This window comes from Poromitra crassiceps, assembly GCF_964638095.1.
Source record: "Poromitra crassiceps genome assembly, contig: HAP1_SCAFFOLD_315, whole genome shotgun sequence".
NCBI classification, from domain to species: domain Eukaryota; kingdom Metazoa; phylum Chordata; class Actinopteri; order Beryciformes; family Melamphaidae; genus Poromitra; species Poromitra crassiceps.
In genome coordinates this window covers 78,279-105,000 of record NW_028152087.1, presented here as the reverse complement: position 1 = coordinate 105,000, position 26,722 = coordinate 78,279, and the positions used below count along the sequence as shown (strand labels likewise).

Genomic DNA, 26,722 nt, shown 5'->3' with positions numbered 1-26,722 from the left:
GAATTGCACATTTAATCAGAGTTGGTATGTGCACAAGTGCACAAAGTTTGGTTGAGATTTGGTGACCTGACCGGGTTCAAGCAGTAGTAGCAGTAGTAATAGTAGTGTTAGTGTATATGTGTGTAAGCGTGTATATGTGTGTGTGTATATATGTGTGTGTATATGTGTGAGTATATGTGTGTGTGTGTGTGTGTATATAGGTGTATATGTGTGTGGCAATGTGCACTGGAGCTAGCGGCTGAATTACACCAACTAAGGTACAACCTTGCTACAGTGAACATTTAAGCTAGAATCAGGGTGTAAATGACATTTTCAAGTCAACTTGGCATCTCAGGGCTTGTGGAGAGTTTGATTACACCAGCTGAGCAGTATGGAAGCATTCTATGTATTTGTTTTTTCTATGTTTTTGCTCATGGTCAACTTCACTCAGCAGACAGCTCTGTGCCTGTTGTGGTTAGAGTACAGTTCTATCTCTGTGTGTGATGCGTCCAGAGTGCTTTACCCAGTACACCGACTGCATGCAAGTACCGCATAGTACCCCACTTCAAATAAACCAAACTATACCTTTCACAAATCAACTCAATAAGTGTCCAACTAAATGAATGCCTGCTAAACTGTTTTCGGATGTGCGAGATGTGCAAAATAAATAAGCATTGTTTCCGGTGGAGTGTCCCTTTAAGGCCAAAACTAACATCTCAGTTGGCTTTAATTAAAACACAAGATAGGAATACATTTCAAATCACAACACATTGCCGTCACTTCAAATTACCTTCATACCTCCCTTTACATAACATTGAAAATATATTTCAGATTGTGTAAACCTCCCTTTAAACTCACGGATTTGGCTTTTGGAGGTTTCATTCAGCAGGTTTCAAAGATAAGTTGAATTGGATGTTAAAAAACGTTCCCTCTATGGAGGATGGCTTGGAATGGCAATTCAACAATGGCTAACAAAACTACAACTTACTTAATAATGCATCTGAAGGGAGGATAAACACCAACTGAAACACCAACACAGCCTCTACTGCAGTAACGGACACACACTGAGTGTAGAGGCTGATTAGCATCTTAAGTGCAGGTGTGTGGTGATCAGTCCAGAATTAGGTGCAGGTGTGGTGTATATGTGTGTGCGTGTGTGTACGTGTGTGTGTGTGTGCGCGTGTGTGTGTGTGTGCGCGCGCGTGTGTGTGTGTGTGTGTGTGTGTGTGTGTGTGTGTAGATCCGGTGACCTGACGGTTTCCAAGCAGTACTAGTAGTAGTAGTAGTAGCAGTAGTAGTAATAGTAGTAGTAGTAGTGTTGGTAGTAGTGGGAGTGGTAGCAATAGTAGCAGCAGAAGTACTAAGAATAGTAGTAGTAGTAGTAGCAGCAGCGGCAGTAGTAGTGGTGGTTGGCTGTTATAGCGCCACCATCTGGTGGATTGGTGTAATTTTTTTACTCTGAGTAGTGGGTGATGTCGTGAACCTGTGTGGAAAGTTTGGGTGATGGGGGGTGTATGGTTTCTGAGATCCACACACTTTTAGGGCAGGAAAAGAACAAAAGTAAATACACAAAAGTTTAAACATTTATCATTTCAAGACGGTTTCACGTATCCAAATTCTTTCTAAGATTTTTAATCAGGGAAGTCCAGAGATGACACACAAAATGTTTGGGCTCATTCGGGCAAATGGCCTAGGACGAGTTCGTTTTTTTTTTTTTTGAGAAAGTCCAAGATGGCGGAAAATCTAGCAGACTTAAATGGGCGTGGTCTATATGGATAGATGCGTATTGATCCAGGGAATCCAGCAGATGTGGAATTTTGATTCTACGCCTCACGGTTCAGCAGTTATGGTCCAATACGTGAAATGGTCTGTTATAGCGCCACCATCTGGTCAATATGGCTAATTTTTTGTCTCTGAGTAGTGGGGCACATTTCCAACCTATGTGCAAAGTCTGGCTACTGTACCCCTTACGGTTGTTGCCGTGCATACTGTTTTAGCGGAGAATATGAAAAATAATAATAAACGGAACAGATACAATAGGGATCCACGCACTTCGTGCTTGGACCCCTAATAAACGGAACAGATACAATAGGGATCCACGCACTTCGTGCTTGGACCCCTAAATATAGTCCACGTTTAATATGACCATCCAAGATTGTAACAGCATATGATACAAAATTAAGAAATGCATAATAGGGCCCCTTTAAGACCTTTAAGATATTATAGAGATTCTTTGGACAACAATACGATATTTGCTGATATCACAAAGTCTGCCACAATTGCAATGCAATGCATACTGCAATATTTCTTTATAAACAGATGAAACCTCGCAAATAACTAAAGGCTACACATAAAATCCGGTCCGTTTAATTCCTCCCAACTACTGTATTGGCTTCCTCAAACTCCGCCTGGCAGTCTATCAAGTTGATCAGTAAGCTAATCAATAAATAACGTCAAGCTCCACTAACAACAGATGAGACCACATGATGACGGCAGCCAACTAGATGAACGGCCTGGTGATTTACGCTGCTCAATGATGGCCGGTGTTAATCAAGGCTTGATTGGATGCAGGTGGAGTGGAGAGAATACTGATGAGAGAAGAGGAAGGACGAAGAGACAGAGAGAGAGAGGGAGAGAGGGAGAGAGGGACGGAGAAAGAAGAGACTCGAGAGTACAACCAACCTAAAGACAGCAGGAGAACAGGAAAGAGCGATTCTATACAGTTCAGGGTCGTGCTGCCCCAGTTCCAGTCAAAACATCCATCAATAACAAATACTACACACTCCACCCACACACTCCACCCACACTCGTAGGCAAGCAAACATGCATGCACACACTTGAAAAGGACTGAAACCATTTCTAAAAACAAAAAACAAATGCAAAACGTTTTTGTTCAGTAATCAATCACATACTGTACAGTAGGTGGTCACCAATATAAATAGGAAGTTTTAGCTGTTACATAAATTGGTATTTAGCTAGCCCTTCTCATGAACATGCCACATGATCGTAACAAGCACAGACAGTGACATTAGCTTTTCAAGCCATGGTTTTTGCTCATGGAATAAACAAACTTAATACTGTCATAGGCATGGTGACATCATAGGCATTGTGACATCATCAGTGATGTGCGCGAGATGGCTACTTTTATAAACGACTAATCAAATAGCCGAGAAAATAATCGACAGATTACAGCTCCCTTTTTCCCCAAAGCCCAAGATGACATCCTCAAATTTCTTCTTTTGTCCTGAGTAACAGTCCACAACCCAAAGATAATCGGATTACTGTCATAAATATAAGACTAAAGAAACCAGAAAATATTCACATTTAAGTAGCTGGAATGAGATCATTTTATTTTTTATCTTACAAATTAGTCCAAATGATTAATCAATTATTAAAAAAAAAATTGCTGGCGATTAATTTTCTGTCGATCGACTAATATCGATTAACCAACTAATTGTTGCAGCTCTACATACAACTGTCTATGTAACACTTTCTTTAAAAGTGTCTCTTAATTAAAACAAAGATGACTTTGTCTCATGAACAGCTATAGTATCCAGTTCGTTTGTTTGTTTGATTTTGCATGTGTTGTGTTGCCTGTAGTGAGGTATCTAACAGGATGTGCAATATATCTTCCCCTGTTGTTTGAGACCTCTTAGCTCCTTACACACAATGGAAGGGGCTATTCATAGGAACAGCAGTCGCTTAATAAAAGAGCTGTTTCAACATACAACTGACAGGCAGGTTAAATAAGCCTTTGATCTGATCTGATACCATTTGTTTCCATGTCTTCTTCTGGTATGTTTTCCTTTTAACACATTGACTGCCAGCCGTTTTTTTCTTGCTCTAGGTAGCTTCTGCCAAGCCGTTTTTTGAGGATTGTGGCTCATTTTACAGGAGCCGAGAATTATTTTCTGCTTGGAGTTTGTGAACATACAATATCTCAAAAGTACTAATAGAATGTGTACTTTCTCTGTCTAAAAGAGTTAGTTTGTAGAGTTAGTAGTTATGTAAGCATTAGCAGTTGAATACAGCATGGTTTTAGCGTCAGAAAGAATATTCAGAGATAAACAGCTTTTTGTGAAATTCGATAGAACTGTCACTTTAACCATTCATTTTTGGCTCTCTCTCTCTCTCTCTCTCCCTCCCCCTCTCGCTCTCTCTCTCTCTCTCTCTCTCTCCCCCTCGCTCTCCCTCCCTCTCTCTCTCTCTCTCTCTCCCTCCCTCTCGCTCTCCCTCCCTCTCTCTCTCTCTCCCTCCCTCTCGGGAGGGAGACGCACTAGGTTTAATCCTAGTGAGAGGGGGAGAGGGAGAGAGAGAGAGAGAGAGAGAGAGAGAGAGGGAGGGAGGGAGAGAGAGAGAGCGAGAGAGAGAGAGAGAGAGAGAGAGAGAGGGAGAGAGCGAGAGGCAGAGTTACTTCAACTCCTCCCTCTTCTTGCCTGCAGCGGCCGTCACAGTCTCAGTGCTTTTGCTGCTGTCCTGTGCCTGTCGATCTGCACGGCTGCTGTTTGAGGAAGTCGGCATGGACTCGCTTGCTTCTTGGAGTTTTGGTTGAGAGAAGCTTTTGCGATTCTGGTCATATTTATGCTGCGTGTTTCAAAGTGTGTTCCACCTGTAATGTATTATGTAAATTTGCAATCCCGTATCGCCAGCAATCAGCGCGAAAATTAAAGCGCCTTCGCCAATCCACCTTCATGAGAATGGCTTCAGTCACACTGCTTTTTGCTTGCCTTCCTCCTTCCTTGTCGCCACTTAGTGGGTCGGTGGAATGGGTTGTACACGTTGTACACGTCCAATACCTATATAAGAGATGTAAAAGGCTTAGATGCACAACCTACCGTCAAAAAAAAAAAATCGATTTTTTTGACGAGTACACTCGTCGCTGGCAGTTAACAGCTGGATTGTGTTTGACGAGTACACTCGTCGCTGGCAATCAAGGTGTTAAGAGGAGTGAGGGTCAGCAGCGCCTTTTTTGTCTCCGGAAACTTGCCAAATTCCAGGTAGACAAGACCTTGATGAAATTGTTCTACAGCGCCTTCATTGAATCGGTGATCACCTTCTCTATTGCTTGCTGGTATGGCAGCCTCGACATCAAGAATAGGAACTCCCTAGGGAGAATCGTGAAAACGGCTTCTAAAATAGCCGGAATCCATTTTAGGAGCCTAGACCACATTTTCAACTTGCAGTTGCTGAAAAAAGCAAGGGCTATCTCGTCTATCAAGGGCGCTCGTTTGAAGCTGAAAAACCAGCCGCTCTCCCGTATTCCGCTGCCTTCAATCATCTTATCGAACGCTCAATCCCTGCGTAACAAAACTGATGAACTTCAGGCACAGGTCCGATATAATCATGACTTTCGTGATGCCTGTATTTTAGCCTTCACCGAGACTTGGTTGTCTGATAGGGACTCGGACACGGACCTTGAGACTGAAGGCTTCGGGTCTCCTTTCCGGCTGGATAGAGATCCAGTGGCAACAGGCAAGTCCTCTGGAGGCGGGGTATGTTTATATATTAATAAGCGATGGTGCAAATCTGTCATTGTCCGGGAGAAAATCTGTACTGCCGATGTAGAGCTGCTCTCTGTGTCACTCCGTCCAGCTTATCTGCCTCGTGAGTTTCCCCAGCTGTTTGTGACAATTGTTTATATTCATCCGAAGGCGAATGAGAGCAAAGCCTGTGAAACTATCTATCAAGTTGTACAAAGACTCCAATCCATTTCTCCTGATGCTCCCAATATCATTCTAGGGGACATGAATCACTGCACTCTGAAGAAAACACTCAGAGACTTTCATCAGTATGTCACTTGCCCAACAAGACTCAACAAAACACTGGACTTATGTTATGGCTCCATCAAAGGTGCATACAAATCCATCCCCCTCCCTCCTTTAGGTCTGTCCGATCACAATTGCATCCATCTAATTCCTGTCTATCGTACAGCATTAAAACGTGGTAAGGTGCAGACTATCACTGTTAAAGACTGGAATGATGATGCCTGTTTAACTCTACAAGGTTGCCTTGACTCCACTGACTGGGAGATGTTTCAAGAATCCTCTGTAGACATTGATGAACTGACTGATGTTGTTAGTAGCTGGTCCCATTATTGTGAAAGCATTGTGATTCCAGATAAAAAGATTAAAGTCCCTGGAAACCAGAAATATTTCTTTATTATTTAGCATTTTGAGTTAATCACATCACAGGACCCTATGTTAATAAGCCACCAGCCAAATTTGAACGATGATGAACGTCGCAAAGTATATAAATTTAGGTTTGACAGTCATGGCAAAACTCATGAGATTTCATTATTTTTTAGAGTGTATTATCTCCCGCGGAATGTGTGGGCGTGTCCCATACAGCAGGGAAATTTCTGTCTCTCGGAGAGCGCGAGAGAGAGGGGGGGAGGGAAACGGAGAAAGAAAGAAAGAGATGAGTGCACACACCGTGAGTGTGTGTGTTCGCGCGTTGCTCCGCGGCTCTGTCTCTCTCTCTCTCTCTCTCTCTCTCTAGAGAGAGAGAGAGAGAGAGAGAATGGCCTGAAACCCGACACCTTGCTAATCTCACAAGCATAGCGCTTGGCAGACAGCACACAGAGGAGACGGACAGCAAGGGAGCGCTGTCACTGGGGGCAAAGAACGGACTTGCCATAGGTGGGTGCGGATTGCGCGCGTGTACAAAGGTTATATAGAGCTTATGACGTCATAAGCTCCTGCGTTTTAGCACCTCACGCACTGCTGTCTTCAATGAGGAAGTACTTTTTAGAATCTTGTAGAAAAGTGGCGATTTTAAGGCTTTGGGTTGAAAGTAATGTATAATAATTTCGGAGGCACAAAATTACTAACATAAGACCCTAAATAACATAGTTAGAACGTTTTTGTGGATTTTGGTTTCCAGGGACTTTAAGATCTTTCCTAATAGTAAGCCCTGGGTGTCTAAGGCCCTTAAAATGCTCCTTAGCCGTAAGAGAAAGGCCTTCAGAGAAGGAAAACTCTCTGAGATGCGCAGCCTGCAGAAGGAGATTAGACAGGAGATATGGAAAAGTAAAAGGAAATAAAAGGAGAAAATAGAGTCTCAGCTCCGTACAAATAATCTAGGTTCCGCCTGGGACAGTATGAAATGTATTACTGGGCTCAAGGTAGGTAGTAAGAAGAATATCCAGTTAAATGGTTTTCAGTCTGATGCTGATCTGGCTCAGAGTTTTAATGACTTCTATGGTCGATTTGAGACTCGCGATTTTAGTGAGAAACACTCTGTGATGAGAGACAGTCTCCTTCTGGCCCCCCCTTTGAACCCCTTCTTCGACGAGCAAAAGGTAATAAGATGTCTCAAAGGGTGCAAACCTAAAAAAAGCCCTGGCCCAGACAACTTAAGCGGGCGTATTTTAAAGGTATGTGCTGAGCAATTAGGTCCCATTTTCAGCCATATTTTTAATCTGTCACTCCGCCAGCATAGGGTGCCGTCCCTTTGGAAAAAATCGATTCTAGTTCCTGTTGCCAAGTGCACCAATCCAAAATCACTTAATGACTTCCGGCCAGTGGTCCTAACCTCCCTGGTCATGAAACAGTTTGAGAGGCTAGTGAAGGATGAGCTAGTAACAAAAACTGACTCTGCTTGATCCACTTCAGTTTGCCTATCGTGCTAATAGAGGCGTGCAGGATGCTACAGCCACCTTACTGAACCTCATATTCAAGCATCTAGAGGGCAGTAAGAATCACGTTAGACTGCTCTTTGCTGATTTCTCATCAGCATTTAACACCATCCAGCCGCACATTCTGGTCGAGAAATTAACCAGCTTTTTCGGTCTGGATAAGTGCCTCGTTGGTTGGATTCTAGACTTTCTAACGAATAGATCTCAGCAGGTGAGGGTCAATGGGATACTGTCCAGTATCTTATTGTCCTCTACCGGCTCGCCCCAAGGCTGTGTTTTATCTGCTTTCTTATATATTCTATACACCAACGACTGTCGCAGCCGTTTCGCCAACAGATTCTGTCATCGTCAGTCTGCTTGACGATGATGATGTAGGACACGGCCAAGTCATTGACGACTTCGTTTCTTGGTGCGAAAACGCTTCCTTACAACTCAACGTTTCCAAAACGAAAGAGGTTTGTATTGATTTTCGACGTTCCCCCCCTGTTCCCCAGAGCAGTTTTGTCAACGGTCAGCCTGTCGATATAGTGACAGACTACAAATATCTGGGTACGGTAATTGACAGCAAGCTGAAGTTTGATCTGAATACCGACACGCTGTGTAAGAAAGGTCAGCAGCGCCTTTACTGCCATAGGAAGCTGGCCAAATTTCAGGTTGATAAAACTCTGATGAAAATGTTCTATAGTGCTTTTGTGGAGTCTGTCATATCATTTTCCATAATCTGTTGGTATGGTAATCTTTGTACTAAAGACAAGAACTCCCTGGGGAGAATAGTGAAGGTGGCTTCGAAAATAGCCGGAACCCAGTTCAGAAGCCTGGACCAGATCTGTAATAACCAGGTGCTGAAAAAAGCTGTGTCCATCCGATCAGATGATGCCCACCCTCTGAGGTTCGAATATGAGCTGCTTCCTTCCGGGCTCCGCCTTCGTGCCCCCATAGTTAAAAAGAACAGATACAGAAATTCCTTTGTGCCTGTCTCTATCAGAGCGTTGAACGCTGCTGGGGTACAAATGTAATGTCTCCCCATCTGCCGTTGCTGTTATTTTGTTATTTATTTATTTTATCCTTTTATTCTTTTATTCTTTTATCTTTATTTATTCTTAGGGGTACAGTACAGTATATCTGTATTATATACTTTGTCTGCCCTTTGGTCTGGACTGAGGTTTTTCTTTTGTGCTTTAATACAATTATACATTGTAGCTCTTTCTTGTGATATAAATGTGCTGCTGTATGTACTACGCTTTCTGCAATCCAATTTGCCCTTTTGGGACACTTAATAAATCTTGAATCTTGAATCTTGAATCTGCTCAGACAATGCCCATCCGCTGTGCTCTGAATATGAGCTGCTTCCATCTGGCCTTCGTCTTCGTGCTCCCTTGGCCAAGAAAAATAGATATAGGAATTCCTTTGTGCCTGCTTCGATTCGAGCTTTAAATGCTACTTAAGACAATATACAGTAATGTAACATCTATTTGATGTTTTTATTTATTTGTGTTCTCCTATACAATAGTTATATTGTAGCATTTACTTTCTGTAATATGTAGCGCTGTGTGGCTAAGTCTCCTTCTTAGACTGCCTTGTATTTTGCACTTATCGTATTTGCACTTATCGGCCTCTAATGCACTTTAAACTACACTGGCACTTTTGAACTGAACTTACTTTGCACTATGTCGTGGTCTATTGTGTCTCCATTTTGTTTTTATGGTTTTATGGTCTTTATGGTCTATTTGTGTCTGCACTTTGTTTTCATGTTTTTATTTCGAGTCTTGTGTGATTTTATGACTGTTTTGTTTTTTGCTCTGCTGCAACCCAAAGTGCCCTTCTGGGACATATGAATAAACTTGAACTTGAACTTGAACTTGACTTTTGAAGGACGTTTCACGTGGTGTTAACCAACGTTCATATTACTCCCCTGTGTAAAATGGAAGAGCAGATCTACCTCTGACCTCTCCTCTCATGAGAAAATGGAAATGAATGACCCACTGTAGCAGTCATTTATTCCTGTCCTCCTTGGCAATGAATGAACAGTATATCGTCAGTCTAGAGACAGTCGTCTGGGGAATATCAATCTACATTATACAGCTGTCTGGCTGCGTCTGCTGACAGTGTCAACAAAACAAACTCACAAACACAGCGCTGCTTCCCTGGCTGTGAAAATGACACGAAACCAATTTCAGCATTTTCCATGTTGTTGATTGAGGCATTTACGTAGCGTCGTTTCAGTCTCTTGAGTAAACTTTGTGAAACCAAGACCCATGAAACCCCATTAAAAATACATGCAGTCATTCTAAATTACATGAGCGTGACATGAATACACTGGGTTTCAAGTTGATTTTTTGGAGATACTGGGTTTTCCATCTAACAGCAGCACCAAGCTAGATCAAGCAGCACAGAAGCGATGTAGGGGCGTTTCGGGTAGTGCAGCAGTAGATTCCCTGCCTACCAACACGAGGGTCACAGGTTCGAGCCCCCGTGTTACCTCTAGTTTGGTTGGGCGTCCATACAGGCACAATTGGTCGTATCTGTGGGTGGGAAGCCGGATTAGGGGTATGTGTCCTGGTCGCTGCACTAGTTCTCCTCTGGTCGGTCAGGGCACCTGTTTAGGGGGGGGGGGGTATAGCGTGCTCCTCCCAGGCACCTCGTCCTGCGGGTGAAACTCCTCACTGTCAGGTGAAAAGAAGCTGCTGGCAAATGAGCATGTATGGAAGGAAGCATGTGCTACAACTCACCAGATTGGCAGAGGGGGTGGAGCAGAGGGGGTGGAGCAGAGGGGGTGGAGCAGAGGGGGTGGAGCAACGAGCGAGAAACCAGGGGGAATAGAGCTCAACGGTCACATGAATTTTTCGTGACGTCATTGGCCCAGAAGTAAGTTCCCCATTCATTTTCTCCATAGACATTTTGAGAAATCCTTATATAACGTGTTTTAAGGCTGGACCCAAGCCAATCCGTGACCTATTGAATCGTGAGTGACCATAAAACATCCGGTTTGACGCAAAAACTAAAAATATCGAAAATTAGATTTTTGGCTTGGTCCCAGCCTTAAAACCCGTTATATATAGGATTTTCTAAATGTCTATGGAGAAAATAAATGGGGAACTTACTTCCGGGGCAATGACATCACAAAAAAGTCACGTGACTGTTGAGCTCTATTGGCCAAGAACAATTGGGGAGAAAAACTGGGGGGAAATTCAGAAAGAACTAAAAAAATAAGTGTTTTATGTAGTCTGCATCAGCAAAATGCAAAATTTACAGATTGTCTTCATTTGTCTTTCTATGTAGATATATTTAATTTCCATGAAAAACAGATTTTAAAAGAATCTTTATGATTACTAAGAGATGAAAAATTCTAGTTTTCTATATGTATTCAGTAAAAGTATGAAAAAAGAAAACCCTGCAAAACAAAATCCTATCAAATGTGCTACATTGGCCTGCTTTGTTTACAACCAATATCTCAACATTGTATTTTTGTGTCTAAGAATACAAAGCAATTGCTCCCTCTAGTGGCGCTCATGAATATCGAGCAGCAAACAACTTTTGCAGATCTTTGCACTTGGCACTACTTTGTCTCCCTCTTGGTATCAGCAGCCTTCACCAAGGGCAAATGAGCACAGGGACACAATACCAGCATCAGCGCAACACTAATCTTGCTGCCAGGGTACCAATGTTTGACATACAAACCTTTGAGTGTTTTCTTCAGGTGAGAGAGGAGGCCTCCCAGTCTCTGCAGGTCAAAGTAGTCCACCTTGCCATTGTAGAAGAGCTGGGGAGGGACATAGGCATCTAAAACAGAGGTGGGGGCAGAGAAAGACAGAGAGATATGAGGTGACAAGGGAACAGGAGGCAGAGAAGAAATAGTGAGCAAAAGCAGACCAGGCGCATCCTAAATAACCATTATAATTAAAAAGCAGTAAATGTAGGGAACAAGCTAATTGTCCTTTCTGCTATTTTCCATTATTATTAGACTACTGCTCCCTAGGGTGATAAGCAGAAAAGGGGAAAATGTGTGCGTGCACACACACTAACGCACATGTACACAGACCCACACACATACACACAAACCATGGGGTGATGGACTTAACAGCTGTTTAACAGCTACTATCTTCTATAAGTCATGAATACCAGAGGAGGTTTACAATGACCTCTTAGAGAGCAAGAGGACATGAAGGCCAATGCGTGTCTCTATTAATAGAACATGAGACAGCTCTAACAGGGCTGATGATAATAGGCTGTTACTGAGGAGTGCCAGAAGGCTAAACATTAGCAATCAGTCATTGGTATGGGTGGGATTGACGATGCGAATAGCAGGATGATGTAGCAAATGACTATACAAAAGAAAGAGTTGCCATGGCAAAACATCACTTTCCATGGCACATTACAGTAAAAAAATCAAACAAAATCAACCACACACACCAAACGTTCTGGAGGTGCTGGAAGCTAAGGCATAACACTAGAAAGGGAAAAACGCTTTCTGCAGACTTGTCTAATGATGCCAAAATGGTATTTATTCAGTTAAGCTCTCATGGTGATGATCAATCAGATCCATCATTCCACGCTTCCCATTCATTGAATGTAGGCAGCTTGTAAGCTTGTAATGCCTTCCGGGAGCGAGGCGGGGTGTTTGGAGAGAAGGAGCGTCGGGGTCATTTGCATGGATCGAGATCTACTCTATGCAAATGAGGTGCAAGCACCGCCACTCGACGTTTCCAGAAACTCTGATACGATCGTTTAAGCCAACTGTTGTAAACATGAAACAAAGGCGGAGTCAGACACTTCATGCCCTATTGTAGGCATGATCCAATGGTTTCACAAACACATTTCGCTGAGGCATTTTCATAGGTGAAGGGAAAGCTTTAAATGAGCCACCATGTTTTTCTAACACTTCAGACGCTGCAGATGGTCCAGTCCGTACAATCAGGGCCGAGCGACATTGTTCGTCCAATCAGGTGCAGCAAGGAAGCAATGTCGAGCCCGCCTGCACGCGTGCAATACTGGGAAGCAGGGCGATCCCACACGTCCAAACACGCCTCTGTGGATCACTGGCTTCAGTCAATGGACCTTCATCACAATCATCAGAGCAACAGAGCAACTATTCGAGTCGACTATGAGAATAGCAGGCTGATCACTGGATTCTCTTTGTCGATCAACTTACACAAAAGAAGGAGCTGCCAGGGGGGGCAAAACATAACATTTCCATGGCACAAATAACCATAAATGAACTACATAATTGTTGTGCAGGGGCACACTGATGTTTTGGCTCTACACTTTATTACATTTATTTGGATGTGAAATGATACTTGTGTGAAGGTAGCCTGGTAAACGTCCGTGTTGTGTTACTTTCTATGATGAAGAGTCAGAGTGCAACAGTGTAACAGTAAATTGACCTTACAGCCGGTGTTAAATCCTGCTAAATGAACATGGAAAAGTAAACTTGCAGAAAACAAGTCATGAGTTCAGCAAGAGCGAGGCCAATGGAGGGAGGCAGCTTCAGAACGCATGGGGTCGGTCTCCAGTCTTTTCTCTTATAAATGCAAAATCTACGTTTATTCTTCTTCTACAGGCTGCATTTAATAATATATTATGATCGATTGTTTTTTCCCCTCGAAATTATTAATGCCATTAAATAGGAATAGGTCTCTTTATCAAAAATAATAATAATAATTAAAATGACGGCTAATTAATAGATTATGGCGATCTGATCGTCTATCGCCAATCTCTAATGGCCACGATTGGACGATATGAAAATAGGGACTATAGAGCAGCCCTAAAGCACACGCCCACCTGCTCGCTCTGGACATGAAGAGTCTACATTCTCTCTGCGAGCCACATGGACATAGAACAGCAGCTTGGGTGGGTAAGGTCCATGTTGGTGGGAACAGCTTGGGTGGGTAAGGTCCATGTTGGTGGGAGCAGCTTGGGTGGGTAAGGTCCATGTTGGTGGGATCAGCTTGGGTGGGTAAGGTCCATGTTGGTGGGAGCAGCTTGGGTGGGTAAGGTCCATGTTCGTGGGAACAGCTTGGGTGGGTAAGGTCCATGTTCGTGGGAACAGCTTGGGTGGGTAAGGTCCATGTTCGTGGGAGCACGCTCACAACGGACAATTGTGTCTCTACATACAGCCCATCAGGAGTTCAATGCATGTTTAGAAAGGGCTCTAGAGACAGAGAACTTTCTACAAGCTTTCGTTGTTAAAACTGTGTGGAAACAATTTGAGAGTTTAAAAAAACCTGCGTTGCGTCCAGTCTTCAGGGCGGCCCTTCGTGCAGAAGGGGCGGTGACATGCAGAAGTCGTGTGCTTGTCATCGGATAAAACAGAATCAAGTAATGTCACTCGGGACAGCCATTTTCAATGTTTTAAAAAGTTATCTGTGTGTTACAAAGTGATTCGCTCTATCTCCCGTTTGTTTCACTATGGAGGATAACGTGGGGAGTGTGTCATTTCCCGTAACTTGACAAAGGGCCGTTATGTTTGTTAGCAGCCGTTCAAACCACTATTTTGGTTGAGAAGTTCCCAGATGATTGGTAGGCGGAGATCTCCAATTGTATGGGAGCTGAGACTACTCCAAACTACAAGAAGTGGGATCGGGAGTAAAAACCTTGAGATGCTCGTAATTAACCAAAACAACTCTGAGTTGATACTTTTCCACTACTATAGTGTATAGGAAGGTACCATCACTGCTGATGCTGCCGGGGTTCTTCCTCTTGCCTTCGTCCCAATAGATCCTCACAGCCGTGATGAGACGATGCAGGAAACACACCATGTACTCTGGGGGACACAGTGCTGTCGGGTGCTGCTTAAACACACAGACACACATTTTATACATGCATGCAGACACAAAGGTACACAACAAGAGTATTTAACACAGACACACATTTTGATACATGCATGCAGACACAAAGGTACACAACAAGAGTATTTAACACACAGACACACATTTTGATACATGCATGCAGACACAAAGGTACACAACAAGAGTATTTAACACACAGACACACATTTTGATACATGCATGCAGACACAAAGGTACACAACAAGAGTATTTAACACAGACACACATTTTGATACATGCATGCAGACACAAAGGTACACAACAAGAGTATTTAACACAAAGACACACATTTTGATACATGCATGCAGACACAAAGGTACACAACAAGAGTATTTAACACAAAGACACACATTTTGATACATGCATGCAGACACAAAGGTACACAACAAGAGTATTTAACACACAGACACACATTTTGATACATGCATGCAGACACAAAGGTACACAACAAGAGTATTTAACACACAGACACACATTTTGATACATGCATGCAGACACAAAGGTACACAACAAGAGTATTTCACACACAGACACACATTTTGATACATGCATGCAGACACAAAGGTACACAACAAGAGTATTTCACACACAGACACACATTTTGATACATGCACGCAGCAGACACAAAGGTACACAACAAAAGTATTTAACACACAGACACACATTTTGATACATGCATGCAGACACAAAGCTACACAACAAGAGTATTTAACACAGACACACATTTTGATACATGCATGCAGACACAAAGGTACAGTACAAGAGTATTTAACACACAGACACACATTTTGATACATGCATGCAGACACAAAGGCACACAACAAGAGTATTGTGTGCACATAAGCAGATATGCAAGCAGGCACAGAATCATGTACAGTACATACAGAAACACACTAGTTCAAAGCTGCACCAGAGATGGGTTTTAATGGGTCTTATCAGCCTAAACCACAAAGTGGGGCTGAATTAACGAAGAGTGTTCAATCAGACCTAATTGAGACACCAGAGACTTCCATTTGTACAAATTAAATGGTGGTGTTGAGTATGGACACTTGCCACCAGCCACATGAAGTGACCGATCAAAACTGAAAGGTCCAGTGTGTAGAATTAATAGCATCTGGCATCTAGCAGAACAGACGGCCGAAATAGAATATCATATTCATAAGAATGTTTAATTAGTGCAGAATCACCTGTGTTTTTGTTACCTTAGAATGAGCCTTTTATATCTACATAAGGAGCGGGTCCTCTTCCACAGAGCCCGCCATGTTGCACCACCATGTTTGTACAGTAGCCCAGAACGGACAAACCACACACTGGCTCTAGAGTGGGCCTTTTGCATTTTTCTCAAATTTTGCGGCTACCATAGGTTGTCCTATCGGCTTGGGAGGGGAGGGTGAAAGGCAGGTTATTCAGTTGGGATGCAATATGCAACCTCTCCACTAGATGTCACTAAATCCTACACACTGGTCACAGAGAGCAAAATACTAAACTGTCTCAGAGAGCACTCGCCAATGTGACATGTTTTACCTCCCTTGTCCTGGGTTGCTAAACCTGAGTGTGCTGTGTGCAGTTTACATATATATATATATATATATATATATATATATATATATAGTGTGCTGTGTGCTGTGTGCAGTTTACATTATATTTACTGAAGAGTCACATTTTTGGTTACCTCTCTCTGTCGTTTGGGTTGAGTTGTGCATCTTTAAAATCACAACATTAAATGACAGTCAATGAACCTGTACACTAGTCCATGTATTGTGAAGGCTGCCTTTCTCTCTGTGTGTCTGTGTCCCTGTGTTTGTCTGTCCTGCAACAGCAGTTCTTCTTACCCCTCTGTTGCTCGCATTCTCTTGGAGAAACTTCCTGAACTTATTCAAGAAGATGTACCGAGAGGCTTCACCCTGAAACAGACACGCAAAGACAGTCTGAGCGTAGAAGTTTGAGATCGAGATGTTATTGACCAATCACAGTACACACACAGTGGGAAGAGTGGGAAGGGGCTAGAGGCAGGTAAAAACATGTGATACCCATTACCAGTGTTGTTTGATACTGACAAACTGAGACAGACATGAATTAAATGTGAAGTTATTGAGAATGGCACACACGAAGGCATCAGCTGCAGACTACAGCTCAAATCAGGCGTGAAACCCTCCTGAGATCCTCTTAATCAGCGCTGTCACGGTGGTGTGGAGAGGAGGTCAAGTAAATCAACTCAACCAAGTCACAAAGTTGTCGATTCAATATCTCACCATTTAATGGAGACATTGCTTTGCCTATTTGTCTAAGTTATCAACCGAGCTGATGCAATCATACGGTACAGTGCATCCTCTAATTGCCTGTCATTGTGTCACTGCATGAGCAGCCCAGTGATCACAGACAAAGTTGGCAGACTAAAATGTAGAAAGTTACTGGTTTAGGTCCCCGGACTAAAAGGAAATAAGGAAATAACTCCAGGGTTATTATTACCATGGCCTTGATGCAATGACTTTCCTTAACTAGCACATAAAATGGCAATCTTTCCTTGTTTGCTGTTGTTTTTCAGACATGTGAAAGAATTGACTGTATAAAATACATTCTGATAGTAAAATTCGCAGATATTCCCTGACTTTCCCTGTCTGGAACACACCTCTCAAAATTCCATAATATTCCAGAAATCCCATGACCACCAGTGGGCACCTGGTAACAATCTCCCTTTCATTTTCACAGACTGTGAAGATGTTGTAAAAGAGCATGTGTAATCAGCCTTCCTGTCTGTGTGACTCAACGATAGCAGAATATTTACTAACAGACTTTATCGTTGTATATTATGAGTTATGCCCATGTGTTGCTGAAACTAGTCTTTAATCTATACATACCGTCCCTTTGTCTTTGTTATTGAGCAGCAACCTCAGGATCTGAACTTGCAATTCTTCCACCACTGGGAGGGGAGGAGAGGAGAGGGGAGGGGAGGGGAGGGGAGGGGAGGGGAGGAGAGGGGAGGGGAGGAGAGGGGAGGGGAGGACAGGAGAGGGGAGGGGAGGGGAGGACAGGAGAGGGGAGGGGAGGAGAGGGGAGGGGAGGGGAGGGGAGGAGAGGGGAGGGGAGGAGAGGGGAGGAGAGGGGAGGAGAGGGGAGGGGAGGGGAGGAGAGGGGAGGGGAGGAGAGGGGAGGGGAGGGGAGGGGAGGGGAGGGGAGGGGAGGGGAGGGGAGGGGAGGGGAGGAGAGGAGATACAGATTAACTTTGTTTGGTGCATTTGTGCTATATCCACTTTCTTGACAATTGACTGGGCTCAGACATTCTTGGCCAGTGTTCAGCATGATGCACGCTATTTGCTGGCCAATAGGACTGTAAAGTCAGGCCATATCTATTTACTATCTAGCTTTGATCTTCACAACACAAATGTGAAATGTCAATCGCCTACAACTACTATATAAAATATCTTGTGCATCAATGTTTTTTCTATCCTTTCCAGAGATAAAAAACTTTTCAAGACCTATAAATCATCAAATTCAATTTGCAGGCTGTCCAGACTTGTGTCTGAGCCGTTCTGTCTGCTCAAATGAACGTAAATTGGGATAAACTGATTAATAAAGGTAGTCCCTTATCAATAAATAAGCATTAAAGGAAGGTGAAAACACTCTCACCTTCAATCCTCTTCTTGAGTCTCTGACAGCCTCTCTCATAGGCCCGACGCCGCAAGCGTTCATCTGCACTCTCATCTTTAGGCTCCCGCTCATCTTTCCCCTGGGTGCAAGAAATAATAGTCAGTCAACCAGTCAGATAAACAGTCAACCAGTCAGATAAACAGTCAACCAGTCAGTCAATCAATCAGCATTCTTGTTTTAGGTCAGAACAGAACAACCAGTTAGTTATTCCCCGATTAGGAAACAAAACGTCAAATAACGCATTCTATAATGCTGGCCGTCCAGATTGACAGATGGCTAGTCCTCATCTACAGCATGGCCAATTACATAGGCAAGTGTGAGTCAACCACTCACTGGCTCACTCACCAGGCCAGCCAGTTAGCCATCCAGTCTGTCAGAGTCTATAAGCCAGCTAGTCATCCAGTCTGTCAGTCTATGAGTCAGCTAGTCATCCAGTCTGTCAGTCTATAAGTCAGCTAGCCATCCAGTATGTCAGTCTATAAGTCAGCTAGCCATCCAGTCTGTCAGTCTATACGTCAGCTAGCCATCCAGTCTGTCAGTCTATAAGTCAGCTAGCCATCCAGTCTGTCAGTCTATAAGTCAGCTAGTCATCCAGTCTGTCAGTCTATAAGTCAGCCAGTCATCCAGTCTGTCAGTCTATAAGTCAGCTAGTCATCCAGTCTGTCAGTCTATAAGTCAGCCAGTCATCCAGTCTGTCAGTCTATAAGTCAGCTAGTCAACCAGTCTGTCAGTCTATAAGTCAGTCCATGAGCAAGGCAGAAGTCGGTCACTACATTATTACAAAGTCAGTTAGTTGGTTCCACCTCTTTGTCAAAGCGTGTAGGCCACCAGGTGGTCGGGATGAGCTCCTCTAGCCCCGCCTCCTTCACCCTCAGAGGAGTCTTTATGTAGAAGAACACTACTGAACGCAGCACATCAAATGTAAATCTCTGTTAAAGATTCAAACAATGATTTGACATGTCTACCTTTATATTGATTTATTAAACTTTTTTTTTGTTTTACTTTCGGCAGAACAGTACCGAGTTTAGGATTATTGCAGCATATTGAGAATGGCTAGAACTACAATTTACATTAATTTTCCAAGCAGACACTGTCGAACAATGAACCTAAAGCAGCAAGTCAATGATTTACTCTCCAAGATTATATTTAAAACTAGAACGACCGCAATGCGGACTTATGCCTCCGCCATTAGTTCATTCTTGAGTCCAAATCGCCATTTGAGGCAAATTGGAAGAAATTCCATCAAGGCGCTCCTGTGATGTTGCGTTACAGAGCTTCGAAATTGGGTGTGTGAGGTCACAGTGACCTTGAACTTTGACCACCAACATGTAATCAGTTCATCCTTGAGTCCAAGTGGACGCTTGAGGCAAATTCGAAGAAATTCCATCAAGACATTCCTGAGATATCGCGTTAACAAGCTTGAAAATGGCATTCGAGAGGTCACAGTGACCTTGATCTTTGATAACCAAAATGGAATCAGTTCATCCTTGCGTCCAAGTCGATGTTTGAGCCAAATCAGAAGAAATTCTATCAAACCGTTCTTGAGATATGGCGTTAACCAACTTGGGAATAGCGTTCGAGAGGTCACAGTGACCTTGACCTTTGATCACCAAAATGTAATCCTTTCATCCTTGCGCCCAAGTCGACATTTGGGCCAAATTGGCAGAAATTCCATTAAAGCCATTCTTGAGATATCACTTTAACGAACTTGGGAATAGCATTCGAGAGGTCACAGTGACCTTGGCCTTTGACCTTTGAGCACCAAAATCTAATCAGTTCATCCTTGAATCCAAGTCGATTTTTCAGGCAGATTTGATGAAATTCCGTCAAGGCATTCGTGAGATATCGCGTTAACAAGCTGGAAAATGGCATTTGAGAGGTCACAGTGACCTTGACCTTTGACCACCAAAATCGAATCAGTTCATCCTTGAGTCCAAGTCGATGTTTGAGACAAGTTTGATTAAATTCAGTCAAGGCATTCCTGAGATATCGCGTTAACAAGCTTGAAAATGGCGTTCGAGAGGTCACAGTGACCTTGACCTGTGACCACCAAAATCTAATCAGATCATCCTTGAGTCTAAGTCGATGTTTGAGGCAAATTTGATGAAATTCCGTCAAGGCGTTCCTCAGATATCGCGTTAACAAACATCGTATGGACGTACGGACAACCCGGATCCATAATGCCTCCGGCCTGGCTATCGCCGGCGGAGGCATAAAAACTGCTGTGCTCGAAAAATATGATACTGTAGCATATATTCATATTCAGACTGTTTTAACAAAAATAACCAGTTCAATGTCTGTGTTGCTAAACCTTTATTTAGTTCTACCATTCCCATTATACTTCAGTCCTCCAGCCACAGATGCAGGTGTCATTTATGGAAGGATGAAATCTCCAATGGCTACCAGCAATGCAGACAGCCAATTGAGTTCATTGAAGCACACTCCTGGACTAGCAGAAGCTAGAATGTGCACCAAAAGAGCGATCTTCACTAAGTACAAATCAGTGACAGAAGGATATAACACGTTGCTTAGCAGGTATTTCCTGGACTTCTCATGGCGCAGGATGGCTGTGGTCAGACGCAGATAGTGGATCTGAAACGGACAGGAGGACAAATCAAACTACACACAAACTCAAACCTGCCATCTGAACCAATACTTCAATACTACATTTAAGTAATATAGCATGAGAGCCAGTGTGTTGTGGCAAATATATCCCGCTGATCAGCTGTTATCCCATGAGGCCGCAGGCCGAGTGGGATAACTGCTGAGCAGTGGGATATATGCCACAGCACACGCAGCTTGATGTGACTGTTGTGAGTCAGAGACTGTGTGTATCCAGGAGGACTACACACAGTCTCTGACTCTTGCCGAGTCCTATGTGACTGTTGTGAGTCAGAGACTGTGTGTATCCAGGAGGACTACACACAGTCTCTGACTGTTGCCTAGTCCATGTGACTGATGTGAGTCAGAGACTGTGTGTATCCAGGAGGACTACACACAGTCTCTGACTGTTGCCTAGTCCTATGTGACTGTTGTGAGTCAGAGACTGTGTGTATCAAGGAGGACTACACACAGTCTCTGACTCTTGCTGAGTCCTATGTGACTGTTGTGAGTCAGAGACTGTGTGTATCCAGGAGGACTACACACAGTCTCTGACTGTTGCCTAGTCCTATGTGACTGTTGTGAGTCAGAGACTGTGTGTATCCAGGAGGACTACACACAGTCTCTGACTGTTGCCTAGTCCTATGTGACTGTTGTGAGTCAGAGACTGTGTGTATCCAGGAGGACTACACACAGTCCCTGACTCTTGCTGAGTCCTATGTGACTGCTGTGAATCAGGGCCCAAGCCAGAGGATGGGCTTGGGACCGGAGCCCGGGTCCCTGCCTCTAAGTTCACTGGGTCTAGGGACTGGGTGCGGGCAAGGAGGCGGCTGGGCGGGGCGGACCCCAGTCCTACCTGGAAGCCCAGGTCGGGGATGATGGGGGAGAAGCGGTACGCCCTCAGCAATGACATCATCAGCTGCTTCAGGCACTCATTGACCTCGTAGTCCTACGGAGAACAGAGACAGCCAGCCAAAAGGCATTACGACAAAGACTGAATGTATGACGACCACCTGTTCTTTCTAGTCAAATGGTCAGACCAGTTGAATCCAGGTGAGAGCAATGAAAACTGATGAACTGAAGTCCAAAAGTGATGGTTATCACTCTGTGTGTCATTTACAGAGTTCACATTTTCTGACAAACGTTTAAACAAATGTTTATGTATGTGTGCCTCTTGTTGGTGGTGTGAATAAATTATTGAACTGTGTGCATGGTTACCACACCTTCAGGACTTTAAAGGGGGACTAACCCCCCAGATATGTATCAGAACAGTGATTTGAAAATACCTATGGAAAAAAACAAGAAATGACATATGCTCTTGTCTATACTAAACTCTTTGGCTGTGTTCAAGTCAAGATTTTCTTTCGGAAATGGACGCCATTACAGTTTGCCTACCGCCTCAAAAATAATTTATTTGAGAGGGGCAATATCTTTTATAAATATCAACAACTAGCCAACGCTGGTGGTCTGTATGGAAAGAGTGTTGCTCAAAATGGTTGAAAGTGATATCAATTTGGCCATTCAGTGGCGAACTAGAAATTTAATTATTTTTGTCCCATTTTGTCCCATGTGTGTGTGCGTGGCTTGTCTAAACTTACGTTAAAAGAGCCTCGCTGCTCGCAGCACACAGCACAGTGAGGACAAACCTCTCGCTCTGGGGTAACACAATGCGAGATTTCTCCACGTAATTCCCTCGTCTAACTAGAGATAAATCGCGCAATGAAATCCGTTTTTAATTTGCGTTTTGGGGCTTTTCGTGATTCTTGTTAAAAGTTACAGCACCTCTGATTTTTCCTCTCAGGGCGCAGGCAGTGCAGGGCAGAGCTCTTCTCCTCCTCACAGACTGTTCCCATGCAAATCCCCCCGAGGAGCACACACACACAGACAGAGCCAGTCGCTCTGCTCTGCTGACTTGATTTCCTGAAAAGTTGGCGTTGCTTGTACACAGTGATGATATTATATTAGCCGATATGTTTAGAGAAGCTTTGTCACGTTGTCACGTCGTAGTATAGCGTTATATTTTACATGTCCGCTAAACTGTGACGAGATTTGTTTCCTGAAATGTCAGACTGTTGAAAGCCCCCGCCTCTCACTGCTGCTGTGTGCTGCTGCTGCGCGCGCCCCCGCGGGTGCATGAGAGAGCAGACTCTCCCGTTTGACTGGCCGAGAGAAAGTGCTTCCAAGTCAGACTGATAGCCGCGGAAATGTCAGACTGTGCTCTCTCTGCTCTGGCCGAGTCCGAGAGAGCCCAGCTGCTGCTGCGCGCGCCCCCGGAGCTTGGGGCTAGTGCATGAGGTTACAGTACGACTCTCTCCCGCCCGCTCCCGCCTGCCTGGGCTGGAGACAGTGCTTCCAACTCGGACTGATAATATAAACATCATCATTCGAGCTTATCCAGGTAAGATATTAATAAAGTAGTGACACATTCAGCGGGAAACTAACTATAATTAAGACATGTGCCAACTTTGACGACGTTTGGTTCAGTATTTTATGAGCAAACTTCAATAGGAATAGGCTTGGAGTTCTGAGGAGCCGAAAGGGTACAGGGGGGGTAGGGGAGTAATTATCTTGAAATCCCATAGTCTTTGGGAACACTGTGACGTCAGTGTGTTCCTAATATCCCATTCATTTGAGAAAAAAAAAAAACAGTGTTCCACCCTTAGAGGGCGCTTATGCCAGGTATGCTGCTGAAAAATGATACAAATGGTCAAATGGCAACAGTTTGGTGTCAAATGTGGAAATTTTGACCAGAATTCTTCACACATCACCCCCAAAGTCATATATATTGGTTAAAAGCTGAAAAAAAGTGTTTTGGGGGTTAGTTACACTTTAAGGACTTTCCAGGCCCAATTCCCTCAAATTCAAAGACCCAACACGGCATAGTTTGAGACATGGATCAAGGTCAATTACTGTTACTACAATGAGAATTTTTATAATGAGAACTATCAGGCTTTGCCTTACAGAAGCTCAAAGACAACAATTAAAAATAGAGACAGGCTTGAATGTGTGAACACTTCTCAACTGTGCTGTTACACGTTAAGTTTTTTTTTTATCAAAAGAACTTCCATTTCTATTGTTGCACAATATATATTCAAGCACTGTCAATGACCCATGTCTATTTATGTCAATATGGAATATATATTTCAAAAACTTTCAAGGCAACTTTCAAGGATTTCCAGGACCATGGGAACCCTGTGTGTGCGTGCATGTGTACCTCCATTAGCAGCCAGAAGAGGTCCAGTAGCTGTTGTATGAGGGGGTGTTCATCCACAGAACCTCCTCCTTCCAGAATAGCCAGCAGGAAACTCATCAGCACATCCTCTACCAGGTACACTTTACACTGGGGACCCATCCAAACATAACTGTCATTATTTTACACTTGGGACACATTCAAACCCCAACGTTTGAATGAAGTACCAAAGAGGAAATAAAGAAATAATTTGCATAGAAACCTGTTTTATATTAACATAATGTTGTGCCTTCAAAAAGTAAGTAAAAGTAAATTTTAACCCGTAGTCATGCAGTAATACATTAAAGCTTTTATTTTGAAAATAAAAACATCTAGCTTCCGTCTAGGTTCAGTTGGGCTCAGTAACATCAGAAAACTGATCAGTGAAGAAAAGATCACCTTGACCACAGATGGATGGACAGTCACCACACATTTCATAAACAAGTTTAATAGTAAGTTTAATATCATCTTCTCATGTAATCTTGTTCAATGGTCAATGTTACAACAGGACATTTGAGTGGTTGGACTGCCATCTAGTGGACAGAATGGTACAAAACAACAACATGCTGATTATTAGGCTTTATATAAGCCTATAGGTCAAATTAAAAATTCATAAAAATTAAAATAATAAAGCACTGAAAATCTAATTGGATAACTGAGGAAGATTGACAGCCCTACTATACTGCTGTCGCTGTCTACGACACTGTCGCTGTCTACGACACTGTCGCTGTCTACGACACTGTCGCTATCACCTGCACCTTGTTATCAACAACACTATTTTACATCAGGCCCCACCATCAATCAAGCAGGTAAGAACTTCTCTTACCATAAGGGGAGCGAAGTGGTTGAAGATATGAGCCAGGCTGATCAGGACAGTGGGTTCTCCATGAAGCCTCCAAGAGGAGCAGTCCTTCTCGACCAACCTCTCCTCCTAGAGCGCACGCACGCACGCACGCACGCAGGCACGCACGCAGGCAGGCAGGCACGCACACACACACACAGATAAAGAAAAAATTATATTTAACAAGCGCAAATCCCTTTAATCCCACGATGCAGTGGTGTGGCCATACTATAGGCAATGTTTTGGGGGTACCTCAACAACATGCTAGTGCTGCACCATTTGGGGAAAAGGTGCGATTTGCGATTACTGTGGACAATATTGCCATTTGCGATTGTGATTGCGATATAAACAAATGGTATCTAGGGATGTGCCGTATGAGTTTTTGATGGTATAACCTTGAACAAAAATACCACGGTTTCACGGTATCACAGACTAAAGTAGCTACATGAAATATATTACAATTGAAAATATATAAAAAAAAAAAAAAGAAATAAAATTAAAAATAAGAGAATACAGCATATATTTTTTATAATAAAATCTTTACAAATTATATAGAAATGTACTCTTCACAACATCCTGTGATATCAGTCTGTTTGAGACATTTGCCTGTCTCAAAAATAAAATTATAACCTGTCCTGCAGCACTGTGTTCCAGCACATAGATAAGATAAGATGGCTCAGACTGCAAAGTTAGTTACATGTCTGCCCAGTAATACAATGAGTAATACTGTACACACCCAGTAATACAATGAGTAATACTGTACACATGCACTTTATTTCTTTTGTAGTGACAGATTACAGTCAACGCCACACTTGTGACTTTTCTTTTTTTTAGCGAGAGAGTTACGCACAGAATTTACATGCAGACCCTGAAATGTGCTTCTGCAGCTGCGAGAGAGAGTTACGTGCAGACTTTACATGGAGACCCTGAAGGGTGCTTCTGCAGCTGCAAGTGTTTTCTCTGCTCTCGGTTAATGTCACTATATTTTTCATGGCAGCGGGTCATTACCTGCTGTACACTCAACGTGCACTAGTTCTGCTTAGAACACGGCTCTCTTGAATACTCGATTCTGATTGGTCAATCAACAAGATTCACCGGTCATTATTTCTCGACAACCGACCGCTGCTCTGCCACACCTGGATTAATCAGTTGATAAGAGCATTTTGTCTGCAGACACTACTAATTAGGCCAACCAGTTGCAGCTGTGGTGTCTTGTGTGCCAATTATGAATGAAACCGATTTGTCGTTGAAAACGCTATTAAAAAATCTATTTGAATAATTATTTTTGTCAGATTATTGAATGATTTAGTTGTAGGCCGTGTTCTAAGCGGGATAATGGATAGTGAGCCAGTGATTACTGGAAATAATGACCTTCAGGTCAATATCACCTGTCGGTCATTATTTCACCAGTAATCACCGGCTCACTATCCATTATCCCTTACATAATCACCTGCAGCTCTCTCCTTCTTTTACCCACTTTCACTTTGCTGTCTCTCCCTCGGTAAGATGTTTATGTTTAACGTTATAACATTGCTGTATATTTGTGGAGGTGGGAGAAGTCTCCCGCTAGTGTTGATGTCCAGTGTGATGGCAGAGTTTGTTTGTTTATTTGCTGCGTCGCGTGTAATGTTAGACGAGGCGCACACACAGACTTTTTTTTTTAAATATATATAATCGCACCCTTTTGCGGTTATGTAATCGCACGTGCTATTCGATTAATCGTGCAGGACTACAACATGCCTAGTCATTTTCAACATGAAAAATAGTCCTAGCCAACATCATCACCCCAGACAGACACAGACCTGACCTCCCGGCCAACGCCGGCTGAGGTAATAATAAGCTTGGCACTAATCAAAGAAACCAAACCAGTCTGTTGGGACACTATGCAAAAAAACAAAACCAAAAAGAAGAAAAAAGATTCTGAACAAACTTCGCACATTTCCACATTTTAAGATGTATAATAA

The 26,722-nt window shown here is 43.2% G+C and overlaps 1 protein-coding gene across 1 annotated transcript in view; it reads right to left on the bottom strand.

Moving 5' to 3' along the window:
* The window catches only part of LOC310771034 (E3 ubiquitin-protein ligase RNF123-like), a gene marked incomplete at its 3' end in the record, with an annotated part of 155,599 nt that overhangs the window by 87,503 nt on the left and 41,374 nt on the right, over positions 1–26,722 (bottom strand). Inside the window, exons 11-20 of the mRNA XM_083663714.1 lie at positions 24,744–24,848; positions 23,903–24,028; positions 21,545–21,637; positions 20,611–20,679; positions 18,891–19,013; positions 18,067–18,166; positions 17,298–17,359; positions 16,272–16,343; positions 14,280–14,400; positions 11,294–11,395 (exon numbers count right to left, since the gene is read on the bottom strand). Of these exons, the coding sequence (XP_083519840.1) occupies positions 11,294–11,395; positions 14,280–14,400; positions 16,272–16,343; positions 17,298–17,359; positions 18,067–18,166; positions 18,891–19,013; positions 20,611–20,679; positions 21,545–21,637; positions 23,903–24,028; positions 24,744–24,848 (973 nt within the window). The remainder of the gene's footprint in view (positions 1–11,293; positions 11,396–14,279; positions 14,401–16,271; positions 16,344–17,297; positions 17,360–18,066; positions 18,167–18,890; positions 19,014–20,610; positions 20,680–21,544; positions 21,638–23,902; positions 24,029–24,743; positions 24,849–26,722) is intronic.